This window comes from Equus caballus, chromosome 28, assembly GCF_041296265.1.
Source record: "Equus caballus isolate H_3958 breed thoroughbred chromosome 28, TB-T2T, whole genome shotgun sequence".
NCBI classification, from domain to species: domain Eukaryota; kingdom Metazoa; phylum Chordata; class Mammalia; order Perissodactyla; family Equidae; genus Equus; species Equus caballus.
In genome coordinates, this window is record NC_091711.1 from 46,380,519 (window position 1) to 46,403,611 (window position 23,093).

The 23,093-nt window shown below is 56.7% G+C and overlaps 1 protein-coding gene across 2 annotated transcripts in view; it reads right to left on the reverse strand.

The window, feature by feature from the left end:
- The window catches only part of PHF21B (PHD finger protein 21B), a 102,605-nt gene that overhangs the window by 18,936 nt on the left and 60,576 nt on the right, over positions 1 to 23,093 (reverse strand). For both annotated transcript variants that reach the window (XM_023631381.2, XM_070254411.1), the window contains exons 3-5: positions 10,176 to 10,268; positions 6,168 to 6,512; positions 3,674 to 3,814 (exon numbers count right to left, since the gene is read on the reverse strand). In XM_023631381.2, coding sequence (XP_023487149.1) covers positions 3,674 to 3,814; positions 6,168 to 6,512; positions 10,176 to 10,268 — 579 coding nt within the window. The remainder of the gene's footprint in view (positions 1 to 3,673; positions 3,815 to 6,167; positions 6,513 to 10,175; positions 10,269 to 23,093) is intronic.

Sequence of the window (23,093 nt, forward strand, 5' to 3'; positions counted from 1 at the left end):
TTCTTTGGTCCTTGTTTTCTACTTATTTCTATAGTTGTCACTTTGCGGTACGTGCCCCCATAAAAGCTGTCCATCTCCACTGAAACTAGGAGGCACCTGTGGGATTGCAGACAGGCTAAGACTGGGCAGTCAGAGGCCCGGCCAGCCTCAGCTCTCAAGCTCCTGGTATGACCTCGGGTTGGCACATGCCAAAACAGAGGACAAGACCCCAGCTCCGTGGGGGCTGTGAGGGTTCAGCAGGGTAGCCGGACATACGGCGTCCGGCACGCGCCTGCTGCAGGGGGCTGGGTGAGGGTGCCAGGACCCCAGCTCTGGGCACGGGTCAGGCGATGTCCTTCAGGAATAAGCAGGACAGTCTCAGCCACATAAAAGGAAGCTAGAACAGACCCTTCAGAAAAGGTGCTGACCTTGGTCATAGGAAGAGCGAAACACACCTGAGAGGTGAGCACTGGCTCCTGATATCCAGTCTGATTAAAAAAAAAAGGGTTTGTACTGCCTATACACAACACATTTAAACATAGAATAAACAAGTAAGTAAGCAGAAGAGAAGATAAACTTAGGAAAATGAGATGCAGCCAGATAAGGTTTGGCTTCACACTACAGGTCAGAGGCCCTACACGATTGCTAGGGGTCAGTCACAGACTTGGCTGTGAGCTCCCTAGCAGCCCAAGCAAAGAGAGAGGCAGCAGCAGTTACACAGTCCCACGGTTTCCTGACTCTCTGGAGTCTCCTGGAAGTGCTGGGGCCCCTGGGGGGCGAGGCCAGGCTGTGGGCCCCTGGGAAGGTGAGGAATGGGGACCCTTTCCCACTGACAGTCATCACTTGCAGGAAGGCCGGGAGCTGCGTGTGGGAAAATCGTGGGAGCAGGGGATCCTGGGATAGCAGTCAGCCCCTCCACAGCTCCCCGAGTCATTCAGCTCTGGCCCCAAACCTCACCCCCTCTCAGCGTGACCCAGGCAGAGGAGGCCAGTGGGGCACAGGACTTAGGACCTCAGGATCTGGGGCCAGTCTGCATGGGTGTGGCTCCTAGCTCTGACGGTCACTACTTCTGGGCCTCAGTTTCCCCACCTGTACAAGAGGTTAACAGTCCCCAGGGCACAGGCCGCTCGCTGTGGGGACTGAATCTGACACGCTGTGCCCGGGCTGGCCGGCAGCAGACGCTCTTCAGGTCGCTATCCTGGTCTGCACTTCCTCGCACGCACCTCCTGGGGTCCAAGAGGTCGTGGAACAGTCCTTCCCCCGAGCCCAGAGCCGTCCTGGGCACCGGGAAACCGCTGTCCCCTTCTGCTGCACGTCCTGTGCCGTCCCAGCCCTGCTGGGCGCCCACCAGGCCGGCCCCCCAAGGGTTGCAGGAGGCCCCTGGGAGCCCCCAGCCACTGCCCTGGCTGCCACGTCACAGCCACGCCGACGGGGGTCACAGAGACACCGTCAGAGTTTCTTTACAGAAAACCCACACCCACGACCGGGGCTCCCGACGGGCACATGGGCGGGTCCCGGGGCGGCCACCGCGCCGGCCTCAGTGCTCTTCATTACATCTTCACCAAAAGGTCCACAGGCCGCCACGGCGTCCCGCGTCTGCGCGCACAGTGTTCCCAGCCCTCTTTGAAAAGAAACTTTAATAAGGATTTTTACACCAGGACGTGTTGTCATTGCAAGTTCTATTTCAGTCATTATACGTATTTATGCTAATTATGTCATTAGATGTAATTACACTAATTGTATAAACGCACAATAATTGACTAAGATATACTTTGAGAGAACAAAGAGAATCCACCCAGAAAACCTTCCTGGATGTTAAGGGGGCAGCAAACCCCTCAGAGGACAGAGGGTGCTCATGGGAGCCTTGGGCTGTGAGCTCACCCCAGGCCTCCCCATGCACACAGTAGGTGCACATACGTTGCCTTGGAATGAAACCGATTCTCTCTGTTGAGACAAAATTGGGCCACAGAGGAGCCTTGGTTCTGTCTCAGCTTCCGTGGGTGGTCAACTCTATGAATCCCCAGCGGATCTTCTGGATGCGTCAAAGGACGATAATCAAGTCACTCTCCTGCTCAAAGATATTCCATGGCTCCCCACTATCCACGGAACAAAGCCCCACACGGCAGCCGGCATCCAGGTCCCCCAGGAGCGGCTCCGATGTCTATCTAACCCTGTGTCTAGAAATTGTTTTGCAGTCCGAACAGGCCAGCTGACCTTCCTGGGTGTGCCGAGTCCTTTCCCACTCGTACGTGCTCACCCAGGCAGTCCCTCCACCCGGCACGCCATCCCGCCTGCCTCTTGTCCCTCTGTTGACACCCCGCCTGTGCCTCCAGTCCCTCATGATCACGCCCCTCCTCTGCACAGCCTCCCCTGTCCTCCCAGGTGGACACGCTCTGTCCCTCTCCCTGGATCTCCCAGAGCTCTGAGTCTGGAATTCTCTGATGACACCTGACACTTTTAAACGCAAGTTCAGGTCCCAGTGGCCGTGCCTGTGTCTGCCCATAGCAGTGAGTTTCCCCAGGCCAGGACGACATCTGCGCCATCTCGGCGCCTCCCCTCCGCCGTCAGCACAGAGCCCGGCGTGGAGCAAACTCAAAGATATGCCTGACGAACAAATGAACGGATGGACAGATGACCGACTGACTTCTTTTGAGAAGGGCGGCACTTGGACACAAAGAAGCCTACGGAGCTGCAGGGGCCCAGGGGGCTCTCTGCTGCCTGCCGGGGGCGGGGTGCTCAGGGAAGGCTGCCTGGAGGAGAGGACGTCTGAAGTAAATCTTGTAGGATGGATGAGGGTTCAGTAGGAGGGAAAAGGGCCAGGTGGGGGCAGTCACATGGAAAAAGGCCCAGAGGGTTCATTTTGGCCCAGGATGGCCGAGGACGCAAGCAGCAATACAAGGACCGTCACCTGCGGGAACCAAAAGTTCAACATGGAATGGCCTTGAGCCAGCCGCTCCGTCTTATAGCTCCTTCAGTGCAGGTGACCGCACGTTAGCCACGCGTTGGGCTGGTGTGACAAGAGCCTATTCATCCCTTCTCCTTCACATGGGGGTGGGGGAGGTGGCACTATGTGCAATTTCTGGAAAGTTCTGCAGGCACCTTCAGGAGACACCTGCGTCTCCCAGGCCAGCCTTGGCAGCAGCGGACTTCTAAGGCACTCAGGGTCCTGCTCTGCTGCCTCCGGATGCTTGGGATCGGCCACGACTGCGCGGAGAGGAGGCAGGGCTGCCTTAGGGGCACGCTGCCAGGAGCAGCCCGGGCCCCGGACGGAGGGTCCTGAGGATGGGCGGGGACGGCCGCACCGGGGATGGTGCATAACGGCCAGCAGGGTCCCAGGCACTCTCCCGGGGGCTTGGCTGACACTGACTCACGGAATCCGCCCAACAACACTGCCAGGAAGGAAGACGCACCACCCCCGTTTTACAGCTCATCGGCCCCCGTCACTCTGCTATCAACTGCCAGCGCCAGGATGCGAATCCAGGCAGTCTGGGTCTAGAATCTGCACTAACTGCTGCCCCACGCTGCCGCTCAGCGGGCAAATCTGTGAGATGAAACTCTGAGCAAGCCCCCGCCCAGAGCTCCCGCTGCACACGGTGGCCGTGCCCTGGGCTTATCGGGTGACCCCACGGTGAGGCCCATCCCCACTCCACACACAGCCGTGTCCTGCAGCAGCCCTCAGACCCCGGCGCCCTACCTCGGGGTTCTCCTGGCTTGGGGGCTGGTCTTCCTTCTTCTTTTTGGTGGCCTGAGCTCCCTGAGATGGCTCCTCCGTGGGCGGCCGCGACTCCGCCGTGCTCTCAGGCTGCGTCTGCACTTGAGGCTGAAGGATGATGACCTGGAAGATGCGGTGGAGGGGTGAGCGGGGCAGGGGATGGAGGGGCCGCCAGGAGGGCCCAGGGTGGGCCAGGCCCACAGAGTCCGGGGCCAGGGGTGTCCACCCCATGAGGGCACAGGCCTCGAATGGCGGGTCACAGAGGAACGAGGCAGCTTGCCTGATTCTCTAGTCCATGGGTGCCAGCACCCAGGCCACGCTCCTCCTGACAGCCCTGTGCACCGCGAGGACGGTCTGTGCGGATGGGCCTGGTTTAGGAACCAGGAGGGCCTGGGTTCAATCGGGCACTCCCGATTCCCAGCTGTGTGGCCTTGGGGAGGTGCCTTTGCTTCTCTGAGCCTTAGGTGCCTCATCAGTAAAACCTTTGAAACACCTACCTTTAGGCAGGCTGTGAAGATTCGGACAGCAAGGGCTCAAGGGAGGTTGGTTTCTTTACCCCCAGCTCAAATGCAGGTAAACTGAGGCCGAGAGAGCTCAGACTTGCTCCTTGCCTGAGGTCACTGGGTTAGGCAGCAGAGGGGCTGAGAGCCTCCCTGGGTCTGTGGGGCTGTACTGCCTGGCCTGCCCACTCCCTGCTCTGTCCCTGGGCCCCCAGGCCACCGAGACTGAGGCTCTCAAACCTGGCCTGGGGGCAGGTGGGAGCAAGGAGGTCCTGCCGTTACCACTCTAAGGGGCCTGCCAAGCCTGGGGGGCGGGTGAAGGGGGAGGTGGGCTCCAGACCTGCTCAGCATCACCCAGCGCAGCCCCCTGAGCAGGCCCTCACCAGGGTTCAGGGTTGCCATCTGTTGTGATCAAAGGGTCTGAAGCTGACAAGTCTGAGGTCACTTCTGCAGCCCAGCCTCCCCCTGGGCTGGAACCCCCTCCACCTGCGGCTCGGCGATCTTATTTCTTTTGGACAGGGAATGGGGAAAGAATCATTATCTTTCACGGACCTAGGACAAAGGAACTTGCCAGGAGCAGCCAGCGAGGGTCTGGCCCAAGCCAGGAATGACCTGAACTTGTCCCCGCCCCCCAAGAACATGTGGGGATATCATGTGAACTTGAGGCTCCCAAGTATGAAGAGGACACGCCCTCCGTCCTTCCGCTGGCTTAAGAGAAAGCTCCTTGTTCTTTGTAGCACAACTTTAAAACCCCAGGTTTCTCTGGGTGGAAAAAAATACCCCCTTTTCATATTCATGGGAAGAAAAACATTAAGATCCCAGTAGAAAAAAAGTGCAAAGAATATCCTCAAAGGAGCCACACAGGACACAGAATTCTTGAAAAGCAGAAGAAAACACTCCAACTTCATAATAACCAAAGGAATTGAACTTTCAACAACGAGCCTCTGTTTGCATCGATTCAATGAACAAAAAGTGTTTAAAATGACAAAACCCAGTGCTGATGAGGTTGCAGTGAAACGGGTGCGTTCACCCAGCACACTCCTGCCAAGCAGCCCCCACCCAGGCACGGTCCTGGGGGCACGGCTCCTCGTGGAGCTTGCCATCCAATCCCGGCCGGCGATAACTCCTTAGGCTGCGAGCCGCCGGGATCTGTCCACGGGTGGGAGGGCCCGAGAGCATAATTCTCCCAGGAATACGCCGTGTGCAATAACAGGGGGTTGCATGAAAGTGGAGGGCTAACATTCAGGCTGGGCAGCAGAAGGGACGCTGGCATACAGAAGAGCGGGGCGGCCTGGCGGACCCTGAATTGGGAACAGGGGGAAAGAGGCCAAAGCGGGGGGAGGGCACCTTCTCCGCAGTCCAACGGCCTCTGACAGCACGATAGCCAAGCAGCTCGGGGGGCAGCCGGGTGAGGACCTCAGTTTTAGTTTTAAATTGTGGCAAGAAATCATAGATTTTCTACTCAGGCACCTGGGGTCCAAAAAAGGCCTCAGCTACTGAACTCCAGCAGCAAAGCCCCACCATCAGTCCTGGGCTCTCCCAGCCATCCACTCGGCAGCCACCCAGGTCACCAGCTAATTAATTATCCCAACGAATGAAGTCATTCATTCACTGACCAGTCATTCCTTTCCCACTGGTATTAATCCATTCAGCCCCAAATTCTTTCAATCACATATTCCTTCATTTTCCCCGCCTTGTGCCTGCAGGATTCCTTTCCGTAATCACTCACTCATATCGCCGTTCATTCTAGCCCTGATTCAGTCACTCAGTCACTCATTGGCATCCCCCAGTCACTCTGCACAGCTTCATTCACTTGATCACTCATTCGTGCACCCTTCACTCACTCCCCCGTTCATACCCCATCCATTCACTTGGCCACTCAGTCATCCCGCCATCCAGTCGCTCCTCCTGCCCGGGCCCCACCCACCCGGCCCCTCTTGGACAACTGCCTCCCCTGTGTGCAGGGCCACCCTCACCTTGTTGTCGGCACTGATGAGGAGGGGCTGGACTTTGATGCTGTCGCTGACCACGGACACGGCGGTGCTGGGGGCCATGGCGGCGGCATTGCTGGGGGCGGTGGAGATGATGGCGTAGGCCACGCCAGCACTGCTCAGAGGAGAGGTGACGGCGGCGGACTCGGCGAGGGGCTGGCTGCCGGGCGTTGGCACATGGCTCACGGTGTTGTTGGCAGTGGGGAGGGCTGGGCTGGGGTTCTTGATGCTGACCACGGTGGCCTTCTGGAATGTTGGGGGCTGCTTGGGTGGCCGGTCCCGGCCCGGGGTGACGGGGAGGCTGTCTGGAATCAGAGTCTTTGGCCTAACCTGGGGACGAAGGGACAGTTGCGTGGTCAGACGGACACAGAGGCAGGGTGATGAGCAAAGCCAGCACTGGGAAGGACACGACCTGGCTCAGAAACCTCCCACATTAGAGGGGAGCGGGCAGCAGTGGAGAGGTGATGGGACCCACCAAGGCCGCCTGCATCCGGGGCTTGCACTGACTGGCCAGGGGGCTCAGGAGGAGCCAGTCTGGGTCCCAGTCCCTCCCAGCCCAACTCAGATAAAACGGTGAAGAACAAAGGAAGAGAGCATGGGAAAGCAGACGTGGACGAGTCAGAGGGAGGGCAGGCGCCACAGGACTGCATTCGCATCCAGTCGCAAAGCGGGGCAGCTCTCGACATCAGGTGTCTGCGGAACTGCCCTTGGGGTGATGACTGGGGGGTCCGTGGGGGCTCCTGGGCCTGCTCAGTCTGCTTCTTGATCTGGGTGGGGTGCCGCTGTATCCCCTGGGAAAGCCATTGAGCTGTGCTTGGGACGTCACACTCTAAGAAGTCCATGTACCGCGAGAGAGCACAGAGTGTGCGCGGCATCCACGTGGTTCAGGCCAGGGCTCTGCGCGGTATGTTGGGGCCCATCCCGCCCCCTCCAGGCACTGTGTGGTTTCCGGCATGCACCTCATCTGTGCACTGGGGGCGATGGGACCCAGCCAGGTTGCAGCAGGGGAGAAAATGCACCAAGTGCCAGGTGTGTGCCGACTGTCGGCGGCCCAGCACGCCATGACCTTAAGTGAGCCTCCCGCAGACCCCGTGGGACCCGCGCTCACATCACCTTCTCGGAGATGAGGAGACAGAGCTGGGAGAAGGGAGACGACTCGCCCTGTCTTCTGGGAGCCCCTGTGGCTGCAGTGCGGAGCAGGCATGTCGGCCCGTCCCACAGATGAGCAGACCACAGCATGAAGAGGGAGGGATGTACTGAGAACGACGGTGCTACAGGCGTTACTCCTCCCAGGGCGGCGGGACGTGCACCCGGGACTTCCAGAGGCTGCCTGGTGCTCGTGCAGGCTGGCGGGGTGCTGCGTTGGCCCCAGGCATTACCCCATCTGTCTCCCCCGTCCCTTCGCCACTGACCCGAGTGGAGGGAGAGGCCTCAGGCAGTTCCCGCAGGGTTCCTGACCTGGGCAGGTCACCGCAGTGCGGTGTGCCCCTCATCAGGCAGGCACCGTGTCCATAGGCTCCTCGCCAGGGCCTGCCATGGGGCTGGTGCTAATTCTGCTGGCCTTCCCTTCCCCTGCCACGGGGGACCTCAGCAAAGTGGGCCTGCCTTCTAAGCACAGAAATGACTTCCCCACCATCAGGGGACTCATGGAGGCCGGAGCTGAGGACCTCGCGCCTGCTCTGGTCAGCCTGGGATAGGACCATCCTGACCCACTCTGTCCCTGGCACCAGTGGACAGTCGCAGAGACCAACACAAACACCAATACTGAATATGAAAAGTGGCAGAAAGAATCCTTCCTCTGGTCCTTCTGCGACGGTCCCCAGCCCGGGATGTGCTGCTCTCTGCTTCTGAAGAGGACCAGCCGGGGCAGACAGGGTGAGCGGTGGTCACGAGGACCCCAGCTGTGATCTCCGGCTCCCGTCGGCAGTGGGGGGGCTGTTGCACGCTCTGTCAGTACCTCCTAGTCATTCGGGGTTTGCCCACGCGCTGTGGTTCACGCTGGCCGGCTAACACTACACAATCGGGACTCCAAATATGGCTGAGCGGGGTGCAGACCACAGGGGCCGGACTCTGAACAGGAGCTCAGCCAGCGGCTCAGGGTTTGGCCCAAACCTGTGGGCCTCCAACCAGGGAAAACACATTCGGGGGACCCCAGAGCTCATGACATTCCAGCTGGTGCCACTTGGAGGTGTGTGCAGATCCAGGCCCCGCCCTCCTCCTGCAGGAGCTCCAGGGGCCCTCCCCACCCTCCACCCGCTCTCCTTTCTCTGGGCCTGTGGGCAGTCCCCACCAGGTTGGCCCCCTCCACACGCTGCCTATTCTGCTTCCCATGAGGCTCCCTGCACCAACGGCAGCAGTCACAGCTGGACCAGGTGAGCACTGGCCACCTTCTGGCCTGAGTGGACCCACCTGGAGGCCACCAAGTCAATGTCAGGTCCAGATGTTTGCTGGGAGGGGGACAGCAAGGTCAAAACATGGAGACACAAGCCCCAGAGCAGCAAGGTGAGAGGAGGAGGTTCGGGGGAGGTGCAGAGGCCGACGATGAGGGACTCTGTAAATGCAGCACATGCCTGAGTGTGTGCGTGCGTGTGCACGTGGTGGGGTGGAGACACGAGTGGGGCCTCGGACTTTCACAAGTGAGGGGTGCACGTGGGAGTGAGAAATCCTAGGAACACAGCACCAACCCTGATCAGAAGCCCCAATCCGACCCTCCCTTGCTCAAAGCCTTCCATAGCTCCCCACTACCTTCAGGTCCCTGACAGGCAAAGCCCAACTCTGGGGCCTGATATCCGAGGCCCCCGAAAGGCCCCTGTTGACATCTCCTCCTCTGCCTGCTCCGCCCTCCCCCCACAGTGCCACGAGGACTGCAGTTCTGGCCTCCCCACGACCCCTGCCTCCATTTCTCACCCCAGTGCCTTGTGCTTGACGGTCCCTCTCCTGGGGGCTCATTCCCTGGGCCTGCCTCCCCCTCGGCCTGCCACGACCTCCCACCCTCTGAGGTCTGCTTTAAGCACCGCCTCCTCCAGGAAGCCCTCCCTGACCTCCAGGTGGCCTATGGGCCTCCTCAGGGTTCCTATCGCCCCTGTGTATCCTTCTGACTCAGCCCAGTAACCTTGGGTTCAAAGCATCTGTTTCCTTGTCTGCCCCCACGCCCACCCCAGACTCTGAGCCTCTTAGGAGCAGGACCCTGGCAGATTCAGCACAGGTGGGCCCTTGGCGAACGCTGCCACGAGGACGAGAGGTTTCCAGAGCAGCCACCCCTCTGTGTCCTGGAGCTGGAGGCATCTGTCTAGCCCTGCAGCCCCAGGACAGGTGGGATGTACACAGCAGGTGCTCAACAAAGCTGAGCATTGGTTAGGAACTGGCAGGTGTTTGCTCCGTCCCAGGCAGGGCTAGAAGGGCTTTGTGCCACCTGGTTCAGTGCTCATAGTGCTGGGGAGCCACTCGCACCAGCCTGTCTGCAGGACAGACTCAGCCCGGGAAGGTGAGCGCCCAGGTAACTCGTCCAAGTGTGGCGCCCAATCACAGGCCTGGACGGGACCGGGACACCCGGCCAGCGTCCGCTCCGCCTCCCAAAAGGCAGCCTCTTGTCCAGAGTTTCTCACACTTTTCTGACGGTGACCCATAGTTTAAAATCTGCATTACCTCATGACCCAGTCCAGAGCCAGGTTACCCAAGACGCAACGCTAACGATGTGTCTTGCTGTTTTCTGTCCTATTCTAGTCCAGCCAAGCTTATTCCACTAAAAGAATCCTGGTCATGACCCACAGTTTAGTGGGTCACGCAGCTCCTCACCGTGCAGGTCGCTGGGTCTGGTCCACACAGCTGCTCTGAAGGACGGGCAGAGCATGCGGGGGAGGGGGGGGCTCCCAGAGCGTGCGGGTCCCACCAGCTCACTGCCCACCTCAAACCTCAGAGCTGAGGGGCCGGGGACAGGGACCACGGGGATGGACGGACAGACAGTCACCCTGGGGCTGCCCACAGGCTGCTTACCTGAGGTAGCTCTGCCGCTCCTTGCCCGGCCAACCTCTGCAAGGAGCTGACCTGAGGACCCGTGACAGGCACTGCAGTAATGGTTCCCAAAGCCTGCAAGACAGAGCAGGTGGCACTGAGACGGGACACAGCACTGAGATGGCACACGGCACTGAGACGGGACACAGCGCTGAGATGGCACATGGCACTGAGACGGCACACGGCACTGAGACGGCACACAGCACTGAGATGGGACACAGCGATGAGACGGCACACGGCACTGAGACGGGACACAGCGATGAGATGGGACACGGTGCTGAGAGGCACGCGGCGCCCCCAGCCTGGCCGAGCAGGGGTGCCTTTTAGACAGCAAACTCTGCTCTTCCCTCTCTTTATCATGAGTCTTTTAATGATGAAAATAATATATACTCATGCAAGAAACTTTGGAAGCTAGAGAAAGAAAAAGAAAGGCATTGCCTGGAAAATAATTACCCTTTGCTGCACATTAGCTTCCTTTTTAAAAGTAAGTTTTTTATGTAGCATAGGTGGAATTTTGTAACCTGTTTTTCTACTTTTGCTTAAGGATCCGTGCAGATTTTCCAATGTTGCCACAATCTTCCTAAATCACTCCTGGAAGGGCTGCAGAGTCTTCCATCAGCAGACACAATGGCATTTCCTTAGCCCATCCCCTCTCCTTAGAAATTTGGGTTCTATTCCTGTCCTTTTCCGATTAATAAATAATGCTGCAATAAACGTCTTGGTGGATAAAGTCATTTCCACAAGACAAAGTATTTCCGTGGGAGGGAGTGTAAAAAACAGGGATTAATGGGCAGGAATTTTAAAAGATCAGCATACCTTTGGTCCTTGATATGTGTCCCCACTGTGCCCTCAGGAGGGGCAGTGACCAGGACACACCCTGACACAACCCCAAATTCCCGCTCCCCAATTCAGGGCTCTCTCCAATGCACGATGGCATGGCCGCACCAGGGGCAAGGTGGGTATTTAGGGTGTGGAGATGGGAGATGACACCCTCCCAGGGTCTTTAGGGCTCCACAAATGCATATGCGAGATGTGTTGTGGGGAGCCCGCCTGCCTAAGGTCTCCTTCTGTGGGAATCACCGCTACTTACAGCTGACGAAGGGGCAGTACCATCCAGCCACGTTTGTACCCCCTGAGCCCGCCTGATGGGCAGAGGCACCCCTCACTCAGACCCAGCCAGACCATCGGTGGCCAGCCATCAGCAAGGTTCTCTCTTGAACTTAGATGCAGAACTTCTTAACAAAGTGTTAGCAAATCAATCCCAACAATGATAAAAAGGATAATACAACAGGAGCAAGCTGAATTTATGCAAGGAATGCAAGGTCACCTCACCATCTGAATATCAGTCAGAAAAAGTCCAATATGGTTATCTCAGTCGACGCAGAGAAAGCATTGAGCAAAATTCAACATCTGTTCACAACAAAACTCTCAGCCAAACTAGGAACAGAAAGCAACTTCCTCAACCTGACAAAAGGCATCTATAAAAAACCAACAGCTGGCATCATACTTCATGGTGAAAGACTGCACGCCTTCCCCGAGATCAGGAATGAGGCAGCCATGCTCCCTCTTGCCACTCTTATTCAGCACTGGACTAGAAGTCCCAGTCAGTGCAATAAGGCAAGAAAAAGAAATAAAGAGCCTCCAGATTAGAAAGAAGAAATAAAAGTGTCTTTATTTGCAGTATCATCTACATAGAAAATCTTATGGAATCTACAAAAAAAACCCCGTTAGAACTAATAAAAGAGGTCAGCAAGGTTGCAGGATACAAGGTCAATATACAAAAAGCAATTGTATTTCTATACACTAGCTGCCAACATTCAGAAATGTAAAAAATGTTTAAATGCCATTTGCAAAAGCATCAAGAAATAAGGAACACTTAGGGATAAATGTGACAACAGCTGTCTAAAACTGGCACACTGAAGACTTCCAAACAGTGCTGTGAGAAATTTAGAAACACTTGTGTAAACAGAGAGACGTACTGTAACCATGCGTCAGAAGGCTCAGGACTGTTCAATGTCAGTTCTCCCCAAATCCATCTACAGATTCAATACAATCACAATCAAAATCTCAGCAGGCTGACCAAAACCAAAAGTGACAAATGTTGGAGAGGCTGTGGAGAAAAAGGAACCCTCATACACTGCTGGTGGGAGTGCAAACTGGTGCAGCCACTATGGAAAACAGTACAGAGATTCCTCAAAAAATTAAAAATAGAATGACCATATGACCCAGCCATCCCACTACTGGGTATCTATCCAGAGAGCTTGAAGTCAGCAATTCCAAAAGTCCTGTGCACCCCAATGTTCATCACAGCATTATTTACAGTAGCCAAGACATGGAAGCAACCTAAGTGCCCATCAACTGATGATTGGATAAAGAAGATATGGTGTATATATAATGGAATACTACTCAGCCATAAAAAAGGATAAAACCGTCCCATTCACAACAACATGGATGGACCTTGAGGGAATTACGTTAAGTGAAATAATAAGCCAGATAGAGGAGGACGATCTCTGTATGACTCCACTCATATGAGGAATTTAAACTTGTAGACAAAGAGAACAGATTAGTGGCTACCATAGGAAAGGGGGGGTGGGCAGTGGGCACAAAGGGTAAAGGCGTGCACCTACAACATGACTGACAAACAATAATGCACAACTGAAATTTCACAAGATTGCAAACTATCATAAACTCAATAAAAATTAACTTAGAAAAAATCTCAGGGGCCGGCCTGGTGGCACAGCGGTTAAGTGCGCATGTTCTACTTCGGCGGCCTGGGGTTCGCCTGTTTGGATCCCGGGTGCGGACATGGCACCACTTGGCAAGCCATGCTGTGGTAGCATCCCACATATAAAGTAGAGGAAGATGGGCACAGATGTTAGCTCAGGGCCAGTCTTCCTCAGCAAAAAGAGGAGGATTGGCAGCAGATGTTAGCTCAGGGCTAATCTTCCTCAAAAAAAAAAAAAATCTCAGCAGGCTTTTTTGGGTAGAAATTGACAAGGTGATTTTAAAATGCATATGGAAATGCAAAGGACCCAGAATGGCCAAAACAACTCTGAAACAAACAAAAACAGTAGCAAACAAAGAGGAAAGACTTACACTCTCCAACGTCAAGACCTATTATAAAGCCATAGTAATCAAGACTGTCCCAGGGGAGTTAAGTTATACAAATAGGTCAATGGAACGGAACAGAGTCCAAAAATAGACTCATATGTATACGGTCAACTGATTTTCCACAAAGGTTGTATAGGCAGTTAATTTAGTGGAGAAAGGATAATCATTTCACAAACAGCATTGGAGCAAGTAGATATCTATATATTAAAAACAAAAAATAACTTCAATCCATACTTTGCACCACATTAAAAAAAGAGAAAAAACCCGAAACGGATCACAGACCTAAATGTAAAACCTGGAACGATAAAACTTCTAGAAGAAAATACAGAAGAAAATCTTTGGGATTTTGGGTTAGGCCAAGATTCTTAGATACAATACCAAAAGCACAATCCATATAAGAACAAAGGAATAAGCTGGACTTCAAAAAAATTAAAAACTCCAAGAGTTGGAAAAACTGTTACAAGAATGAAAAAAGAAGCCACAGGCTGGGAAAAAACACAGGCAAACCACTTATCTGATAAAAGGACTTGTATTAAGAATGTATAAAAGAACTCTCAAAACCCGATGATCAGAGAACAAACCAATGAAAAATGAGTAAAAGACTTGCACAGATACTTCACTAAAGAAGACACACTGATGGCAAATGAGCAAATGAAAAGACACTAACTATCACCAGTTACTGGGGAAATGCAAACGCAAACCTCAGGAAGATGCTACCGCACCCCCACCCAGACCGCTGACATCGGGACTGACGGAATGGACAGCTGGAGGGGCGGCGAGCGGCTCATCTGCTGCCCTTGAGAACATAAACGGGGCAATGACACGGGAAGAGAGTTTGGCAGTTTCTTAATAAGTTAAACACACATTTGCTGCTATGGACTGAACGTTGTGTCTCCCCCAATCCATATATTGAAACTCCAACCCCCAAGGGGATGGTATTTGGAGGCGGGGCCTGTGGGAGGTATGAGGCTGTGAGGGTGGAGCCCTCGCCATGGGATTAATGCCCTTATAGGAAGAGACTGAGGACTTGCTTCCACTCTCTCCGATATGTGAGGAAACAGCGAGAAGGCACCTGCTATGGTCTGAATGTTCACGTCCTCCCAAAATCCACTTGTTGGAATCCTAAGGCTCAATGTGAGGTGTTAGGAGGTGGGGCCTCTGGCAGGAGCTCGAGTCATGAAGGTAGAGCCCTTATGAAATGAATGGGGTTAGTGCCCTATAAAGAGGCTCTGGAGAGATTCCCAGCCCCATGCCCCATGTCAGGACACAGCGAGAAGTCTGCAACTGGAAGAGAGTCCTCACCTGACCACGCTGGCGCCCTGATCTTGGACTTTCCGGCCTCCAGAACTGCAAGAAATAAACGTCTGTTGTGGAAGCCAGCCAGTCTGTGGTATTTTTTGTTGTAGCAGCCCAAACTAAGACATTTCACACAATCCAGCCATTCCACTCCTGGCCGTTACTCAAGAGACATGAAAGCAGACGTCCACGCAGAGACTCGTGGAGGAATGCGCACAGCAGCTCCACAGCCACAGCCCCAAACAGAAACAGCCCAAATGCTCCTCGACAGGCGCATGGATGAACAAACCGCTACATCCACCCAATGGAATATTACTCGGCAATGAAAAGGAACGAGAGATTGATATACAGGACAACGGGGATGAATCTCAAAATGATTCTGCTGAATGAAAGGAGCCAGACAAAAATGAAAACATATTTTATAATGTCATTTATATAAAATCCCAGAAAATGCAAACTAATCTAAAGGGGCAGAAAACAGATGGGAGGTTGTGTGGGGCTCGGGGGATGGGTGGAAGGGAGTACAAGAGGCACTGGGAAACTTCTGAGGGTGAAGGATGTGTTCAGTCTCGATTCCGGCGATGGTTTCCCAGGTGTAGACATAACGTCAAACTTGCCAGACTGCACACTTTAAACATGTGCAGTTTACTGTTATCGTCCTTCAACAAAGCTGCCAAAAATAAACTCCCTCTCTCTTGCTCCCTCATTTTATGTCTCTCCGCCACCAGAATGAGCACCATCCATCCCCAGATGATCCAGCCGAGGGTCTCAGGCCCCCAGACTAGAGCTGCTTCTGTTTGGGATGGGATGTTCCTCCCTCCTCCGAACCTGCCACCTGCCCCATGTGACAAAACTCCGAGGCTCACGTCCTTCAGCCAGCTGCCTGTCTCTCTGCTGGAGCCAAATTATCCACATTAAACTGGATATGCGCTGTGGACACTGTCGGAACAGAGCCTTAAATGGAATGCAGAAAGCATCAAAAGCAGACGCAGTCACTTCAGGAAGCGGCTCCATCCACAAGGCTGTCTCACGCCCCCTCCAGCACAGCCTGGTGAGCGTCGCTGAAACAACATCCCGAGCACTGCCCAAGGCTCGTATTTTAAAAGATTCTGCCCCGCCTTCCGCAAAGGGACGAGTGTAGAATGCTCTGCCCTCCCCCACCCCTGGGTCTGCTGGCACGTCAGTGTCACCTGTGGAGCTTGTCAACTGTCCCTGGGTCCCAGCCCAGAGCTGCACAGGCGGGGGCAGGCACAGAGTGGCCATTTGATTAACAAGCTTCCAGGGGATTCTGCCAACCTGGGGACGGCAGGCCAAGAGGAAGCCGGCTGTCCCTCGAGCAGTGAAAGGCCCACGTGGGCACTTCACTCCATCCGGGTGAAGCCGTGTGGTCTGTTGGCAGCAGGGGTTCCTGAATGGGTGGGGGGCTGGCCAGAAAACCCTAGGGCCCCAGAACCGCTAGAACAAATACACGCCCAGGACCTAGAGGAGCCAGAGAACAGGCATGAACCTGCCTTCCCTGGGGATCCCCTTCCGGCTAAGATGCCCCAAACGAGCCCTCGAGACAAGGAGCGCGTGTGCTGTCTGCACATTCGTCCAGTCCGCGTGCCTCTCTGAGTCCTCTGTGTGGGTCTCTGTGTGGAAAGGTGTGAGGGCTGCCAGGTGTCCATTTCTGGGTGTGGTCTGAGCCCCAGCTCTCCCTTCCTCTAGGCACCCACTCTGGTGCATGTGTCTCTGTGGGCTCCCACACGGATTCTTCTCTGGGTGCTTCTTACGCTCTGTGTCCGTGTGTCTTGCAGGTGCCAGCTTCTGTGGTTCCAAGACTTCATTCCCGGTCGGTCCTCGGCCCTCTCTTCTGACTTGGGACACGGGTGAGGTCTGTCCGTGAGCCTTAGAAATTCACAATCAGGGAGAGGAGGGGAGGGGGCCGAGAGAGGGAGGGACGGATGGAGGCTGCTGGAAAGGCAGGGCCCCCGAGGTGAGGATGCGGGAAAAGACAGGTAACTCTTCAGACCCTCAGCTACCAAGAAAGAAACACGATCGCCACGGTGAAAACACCGAACACCCACCGGAGGTTCGCCGAACAGCGCTCACCTGCCGACTTAGGGACTAAGATACCGCCCGACTCCAACCGACCCGACGGTTGGCTTACTACCCCTCCCTGGGACTCAGGGTGCCTGACGGCTTTTCCAGGAGCACCTTACAGTGTGTGGGGTGCCCTCTGTGCCAGGAGTTTGGGGACGAGTTTGCTACAAACAAGGCTGCCAGCATGGTCCCCGCATCCCCGCTTCCGGAACGGTGGTTTCCTCCCAGAACCCCGAAGGCACCTCCCACCCACTGCCTCTTCTCCGTCTGTGCCCTCCCAGCGCTGCCTCCGTGCCTCTCCTCGCTCCAAGGCCTGCCCTCGGAGCGCGTCTTCCGCGTCCTTGCAAACCTTTAATGAACAAGCAGAGGAGACACTGCACGTGGGCGGGGCTGACCTTTCTGCTTCGTGTCGGGATTTATCGATAGCAGCAGAAATGATCGTCTCACAGGCTACTTCACGAACAACACCGATAGTTTCCAGCTGTTGTCAAGATAAATGAGCTTCTTACAACTACATTTACAGCTCTAAGCATTTTAATAGGGAAAAAAGGGCCATACAAGTCAAAGATAACTTCAAGTTTTTCCTGCATCGGCGGAGGCCCTGGGGCAGCCTGGGAAACCTCGGAGAAGCTCGGGCACGGCCGGGCAGGGGAGGCACCGAGCAGACAGGTGTCGGTGCTGACCGCACAGGTGGCGGGGACAGCCTGGGCTTGGGGTTGGGCTCAAACTCCAGCTCTGACACCAGATGCAGGTGGCCCCTCTGCTCCCAGCCGGTCTCCTCACCTGCTGGTACCAGGGAGAGCTCCTGCTGCATGGGGCACGTGGGGGTGAAGGGGGTGGGCACAGTGCCCGGGGCACCTAAGAGGCTCCGTGAGCGCTGGGCAGAGGGAGTGGGTCAGACCCCACCATGCCCGGAGCTGGGAGGACAGGAGGGCGGTAAGCACGTGCCTGGGAGGAAGGTCCCCCCAAGTGCCCGAGAGGGCACAGCCTCGGCATCCGCCATCCAGGTGCCAATCCTGGGATGGCCCCTTTCTTGTTGGGCAAACCTGGGGGAGCCCCATCTGCTCTCCAGCATCCATTTCCCCATCTCTGAGACGGGATGCACGTGCTCGCCTCCCCCCAGTAATCAGAGTGAAGTGCTCAGGCACAGAGCAGGGTGAGGACGGAGACAAGGAACCAGCACCACTCGGCCTCCGTGTCCCGGGCGTCCTGCCTGTGTTCCCTTCAATGGTCCGTCCTCCCGTGTCAGAGCACAGGCACGCAGCCAGTCTGCAGTCTGCATCCGGGCCTTTCACCGAGCCCCAGGTCAGTGTGAACCGCAGGAGCACGTTCCCACTGGCTAGGGTGCTTTCGTCTTGACCTGCCGCTGGTCCTGCTACAGCCGCCTGCTCCGTCTGGCCTCCCTGGACCTCTGGGCAGCACCAGACCCGACTGCTCGGTCCCGCTCCTCGAAGCAGGCAGCTACTCCTTCCCCCACTCTCCTCCCACCTCTGCACAGGCCCTGCTCCAGCTCCTCCTACCCTCCTGGCCCTTCGGGGCTGACCCTCCTTGGGGCTCCTTCCAGACCCTCCCTCCCTCCCACTCAGTGGTCTCACTCATGCCCATGGCTGCAGTTGCCCCCTCTAGCTGATGGCTCCCCACACTTCACCGATGCCCCCCCACACCCTCTGGCTGGAACAGATGCCCCACCCTCTCCCGTGACCCCCTTCACTCCATCATTCATTCAGCAAACATCTCGGAGCAGCCCCTGGTGGCCGGCCAGCTCTCTGCTTGGCCTGGGGAATGGGGGGGTGAGTAGGATAGGCAGCCCCCAGCCTCACAAAGACTGCTCCCATCCCAGCCCCTGACCTGATGGATCAGAAGTGGCCTTTCACATTGCCACTCCCCTCCTGGACAGTGGCTCCCGGAGAGCAGGGCCCAGTCTAAAGCCCCTTTGGGTCTTGGAGTCCAGTCCTGGTCCTGGCTGGAGCAGAAGCTTGGTCAAGGTGTCTGATGGATGTCATCAGACAAGGAGGGCCTGGGGCCCTGGGGTCCAGCTCCATGACCCTGCGAGCAGATGCTCAGGTTACTGGGCCTCAGGGAGCTGCCAAGGGGCAGGGGAGGGGGGCTCTCCCTTCATACCTGCGAACATGGGCACCCGGAGCCTTACTCCCCAGGCCGGCAGACCACGGCCAGCTCCACCCCCTGCCTGAGCTTCTCTCCACACATGTGCAAACCTGCTCCCTGAGCTCCTGGCCTTGGTTCCAGTTCCTGCACCCAGAGTGACCCCAGACCTCAGAGAGCTGCCCTCCCAGTGGGACCCTTGGCAGAGGTGTGAACAAGCCCGGGGGGGTTTGAAGTGGCCCCATCCCATCCATGTAAAGGTGTTCCCAAAGCAGGCAGAAACCCAGCCACCAGGACTGGACAGGACACCCCCACAAGGCACCCCGAACGAGGCTCTGCCCTGGTCTGCCGAGTTCCAGCCCATATCTGACCCTGACGGTCAGCCCCTACTACCCGCCAACAGCAAGAGCAACAGTCATACCTTCTACCACACTGCAGGCACCATCCACAGGCAGGTCTCTGATGGGCCCACTAAGCTCCAAGTCCGGTACCCAAGCCCCACCAGAAAGAGCCTTGCACGCCGACAGCAGGGAGCCTGGCAGCCACGGCCAGCGACACTAAAGCACCGGACGGGTAGAGAATGCAGGGACGAGAACCTGCGGCCAGCAGCGCACGAGTCAGGGACCTGAGCTCTCCAGACCCCTCCACTCTCCTGGAGGACGGGGGGGGTGGTGGGGTCACCCCCCCCACCCCACCCCGCCGCTACACTGCCACAAGGCCCCTCTCCCAGGCCACTTCAGGGACAGGAGTGTTCATGGGGCAGGGCTGAGAGGAGGGAGAATCCCACAGGCCTCGCAGCCGGGGATGCAGAGAGATGCAGGGAGAGCCCCACCTGAGAGACCCGTTTCTAGAACTTTTCTCCACTTGCTGCTCCAGTGACCATGGCCCAAGCCCAGGCCCGTCCCTTGACAGATCACGCGTCTTCTCCTGACCCTGACCAGCTGCATGGCTTTGGGGTGTTCCTGAGCCTCTCTGTGCCTCAGTTTCCACAACTGTCAACTAAAGATACCCTTACTCCTACCTCCCGGGTTGCCTTGGCGTGACCTGTCACAGTGGGTGGGAAAGCACTCTGTCATCTGTGATGCACAAGGCAGACAAAGATGACCCCCAAACACACAAACACAGCCCCTCCCCAAGGCCGAGAATGCGGGCCTGAAGTGAAGCATACATTTCCAATCACTAATGGCAACGCACACGCGTCTTTAACTGAGTGCTGGTGGTACGGAGGGTTCCCCTGGAGTGTGTGTGGGAGGCTGGTGGAGTGGGGGCGCCTATGAACCCGGAGAGTTTCCACACGCCGTTCCCCTAGCCTGACCCACCAAACCTGAACCCGGGTGGTGGCCACCACCGACCCTCAGACACAGCCACCCAGCGCAGGGCCAGCCCAGCCTCCTGTTGCACCCAGGACATCAGAAGCTGTTGTAAAAGCTGGCCTCGTTTCCCTCAGCACTGGCAGGGCCGGCCTCCTAGAGGGCCCTTCTGACGTGAGAGGACCAGGGAGGGGTTGCCAAGGCAACGGCCACCTGGGAATGGGGGGTACGGGGAGCGGTTGGCCATGTGAGAGCACGTGTGGTCTTGAGCTGCCTTCCAGGGGACACTTGGCCCTCGTGCTCCCTTAGGATCTGGGCTCCCATCCACACCTGGAGTGGACTGAGCATCCGACAGCAGTGACTGTCTTGCCCAGATGGTCACCAGAGAGACACATCCTGCCCTCTGAACCTGCATCTGGAAATCACGACCCAGTCATTGGGCAGAAAGGGCCACAGATCGCAGCTCAGAGGCTGTGAGATTGGAGCCCAGGGAGCAGTTTTCTATTTTAAACTCTCAGAACCCAGAGGAGAGAGATTTCTAAAACGGCGCTTAGTCGACTTGCGAAGCAAGCTCCATTCTCCCTTTAGAGAAAGCGAATGACGTGAAGTGGACACAGGCAACATTTAATTCTAAGCCATCTGAGCTTAGAAACCATGCAGTCTCCCTGCTGGGCTTACCGATGGAGAAACCGAGACCCAACAAGCCGAAGGCATTTCCCTAAGGCCACACAACTCATAAACTGGACACTCAGGCCTCAGCTTTGCCGGCGAAGAGCAGAGGCCCGTGTGAAGGAAGGGACGTGCTCCTGGAGAAGGCTGGACCTGCCGTGACCCGAAGAATCGGACACACCCAGTGCTGCAGGGAGAAGCCACGTGGCTCCCGGTGGGTTCAATCTTGCACGGGGCCCCGACTGCCCCCAGACACATTCTCCACAAGGAAGAAAGGTTAAAAATGATTGGCCAAGTCCTGGATGACTTAGGAGGCGTGAGTTCATCCATCCAAGATGCTGGGGGTGGGACGGCTCAGGACGGTTGCACTGGGCCAGATCCCACAGGACTCCCCAATGGCCCTGGACGCGAGTCTCTGGTTAGGCCAGGTCCCGGAAGGCCTCCTGGGGAGGGAGTGCAGCCCTCCACCCAACCCCCACCACACCCAGTGCAGCCCATGTGGCCTGGGACTCAGTTTCCTCATCTGAGAAAAGACAGCAGAGTGCTCCCTCTCACAGGGTTTCGGGGTGACACTCGTGGAGCTCCCCGTGGGTCCCCGGGCCCCTCAGTGGGCCGGAGCACTGGCCGTGGGGGTTGTGATAAAGGCCCTGCTCCCTCCCAGGGGCAACGGCTGCCCAGAAGCCAACACCACCCCTCAGGAGGGGGGCGGGCTGGTCAGGCGGCCACACCTGGGCGCTCCTGGTCTTCTGTCCTCTCTCAGGCCATCGTGGTGGGACATTCAGAGGGCTGGGTTTTTCCTTATCTGAATTAATACCAAGGCTGACATCAGCACAGGTTTGCAGATAAAACTCCAGAAAAACACACAGGGAAGCCTTCCTTAGAGGAGATTACACCCACCACGATCGTCTACCCCCACTTCAACATGCACCCGAAACAACAGGGCGTCTTCCAGGACCTGCTCACACAGTAGCACAACCCCCCACTGTCCCTGAAGCCCCAGGCCACAGCCTGACTTCCCCAGGGAGGGAGGTGGGGACACTCATGTCCCCGTGCCCTTCTTACGAGGTCACCCAAGCTGCCGAGTCCCTCCCCAGGCTGTCTGCACACCACCAGGTTCCAGTAACATCTCCCCGACCCCCAGCCCGTCCTTCCAGCCGAGGGTGAGCCTGTTGCTCCCACGCACGGCACAGCCCGACACTGCAGCGGCCTCAGATGACCCTCTGCAGAGGCTGCCGTGTGTTTCCTGTTGAGACCTCACTCTACAGGTGGACGAGCTCTTGAGAGGACTCGCCCACCGTCCCAGGGTGGCCAGCAGGCCAGGCTGCCCAGCGAGGCCCTGGGGCTGGAGGGGACCATCCTGAGGCCCCATTGCTGACCCAGAGCCCTGGCCCTTGTCGAGGGGTGGGAGAAGTTCCTTTTTGTCCCTGGAGCTCATCCCAGGAGAAGATTCCTGGTTGCTTCTGGGAAAGCCCTGACTCAGGAGCTGAGCGAACAGCCCACCCCAGCCGGCCACCTTCAACCTCCCCAAAGATGCTTCCGGAAGCACAGCCCCAAATTGGCTCCCTGAGCTGCGCAGGGAACAGGGGTCGTCTGGACCTGAGCGGTTTGTTGCTGTGCTTTTCTAAACAACAGGGTTTAGCGCCACGCCTGGCCCCGCGCGGGAGCTCGGCCAGGTTTGCCGAGTCTCCGTGTAGCCCACCCAGAAAGAAAAAGCGGAAGCCGAGTTTTGTTAAATGAAGTCATTCAGGCGCCGGCCCCGTGGCCGAGTGGTTAAGTTCATGCGCTCCGCTTTGGTGGCCCAAGGTTTCGCCAGCTCGGATCCCGGGCACGGACTTGGCACCGCTCATCAAGCCACACTGAGGCAGTGTCCCACGTGCCACAGCTGGAAGGACCCACAACTAAAAATATATACAACTATGTACTGAGGGGATTGGGGAGAAAAAGGAGGAAAAAAAAAAGATTGGCAACAGTTGTTAGCTCAGGTGCCAACCTTTAAAAAAAAATTAAGCAATTCAAGTGCAGTTGATTCCCTCAAGTTTACTGGAACACTCTGCCATGCTCCCTCTCCACCGAGGGACACAGCAGCCGGGGCAAGATGTCTCACCCGGTGCCATGAGGCCAGGCAGCCCTTGGCCACCACCCAGGAACCCCAGACATCTCAGGGGGTCCTTACATGTCTGTCCCCTGGTTTTATCCCAGGTGGGCCCCTGGTCCCGCCCTGGCATCACCCTCTGCCCAGATGCCCACAAACATCCTTGTGGTGCAAGGCGAGTCCCAGGCTGAGCCTCTGAGCCAGAGGAGAGGATTCAGGACTCGGGTCTGAGAGAGG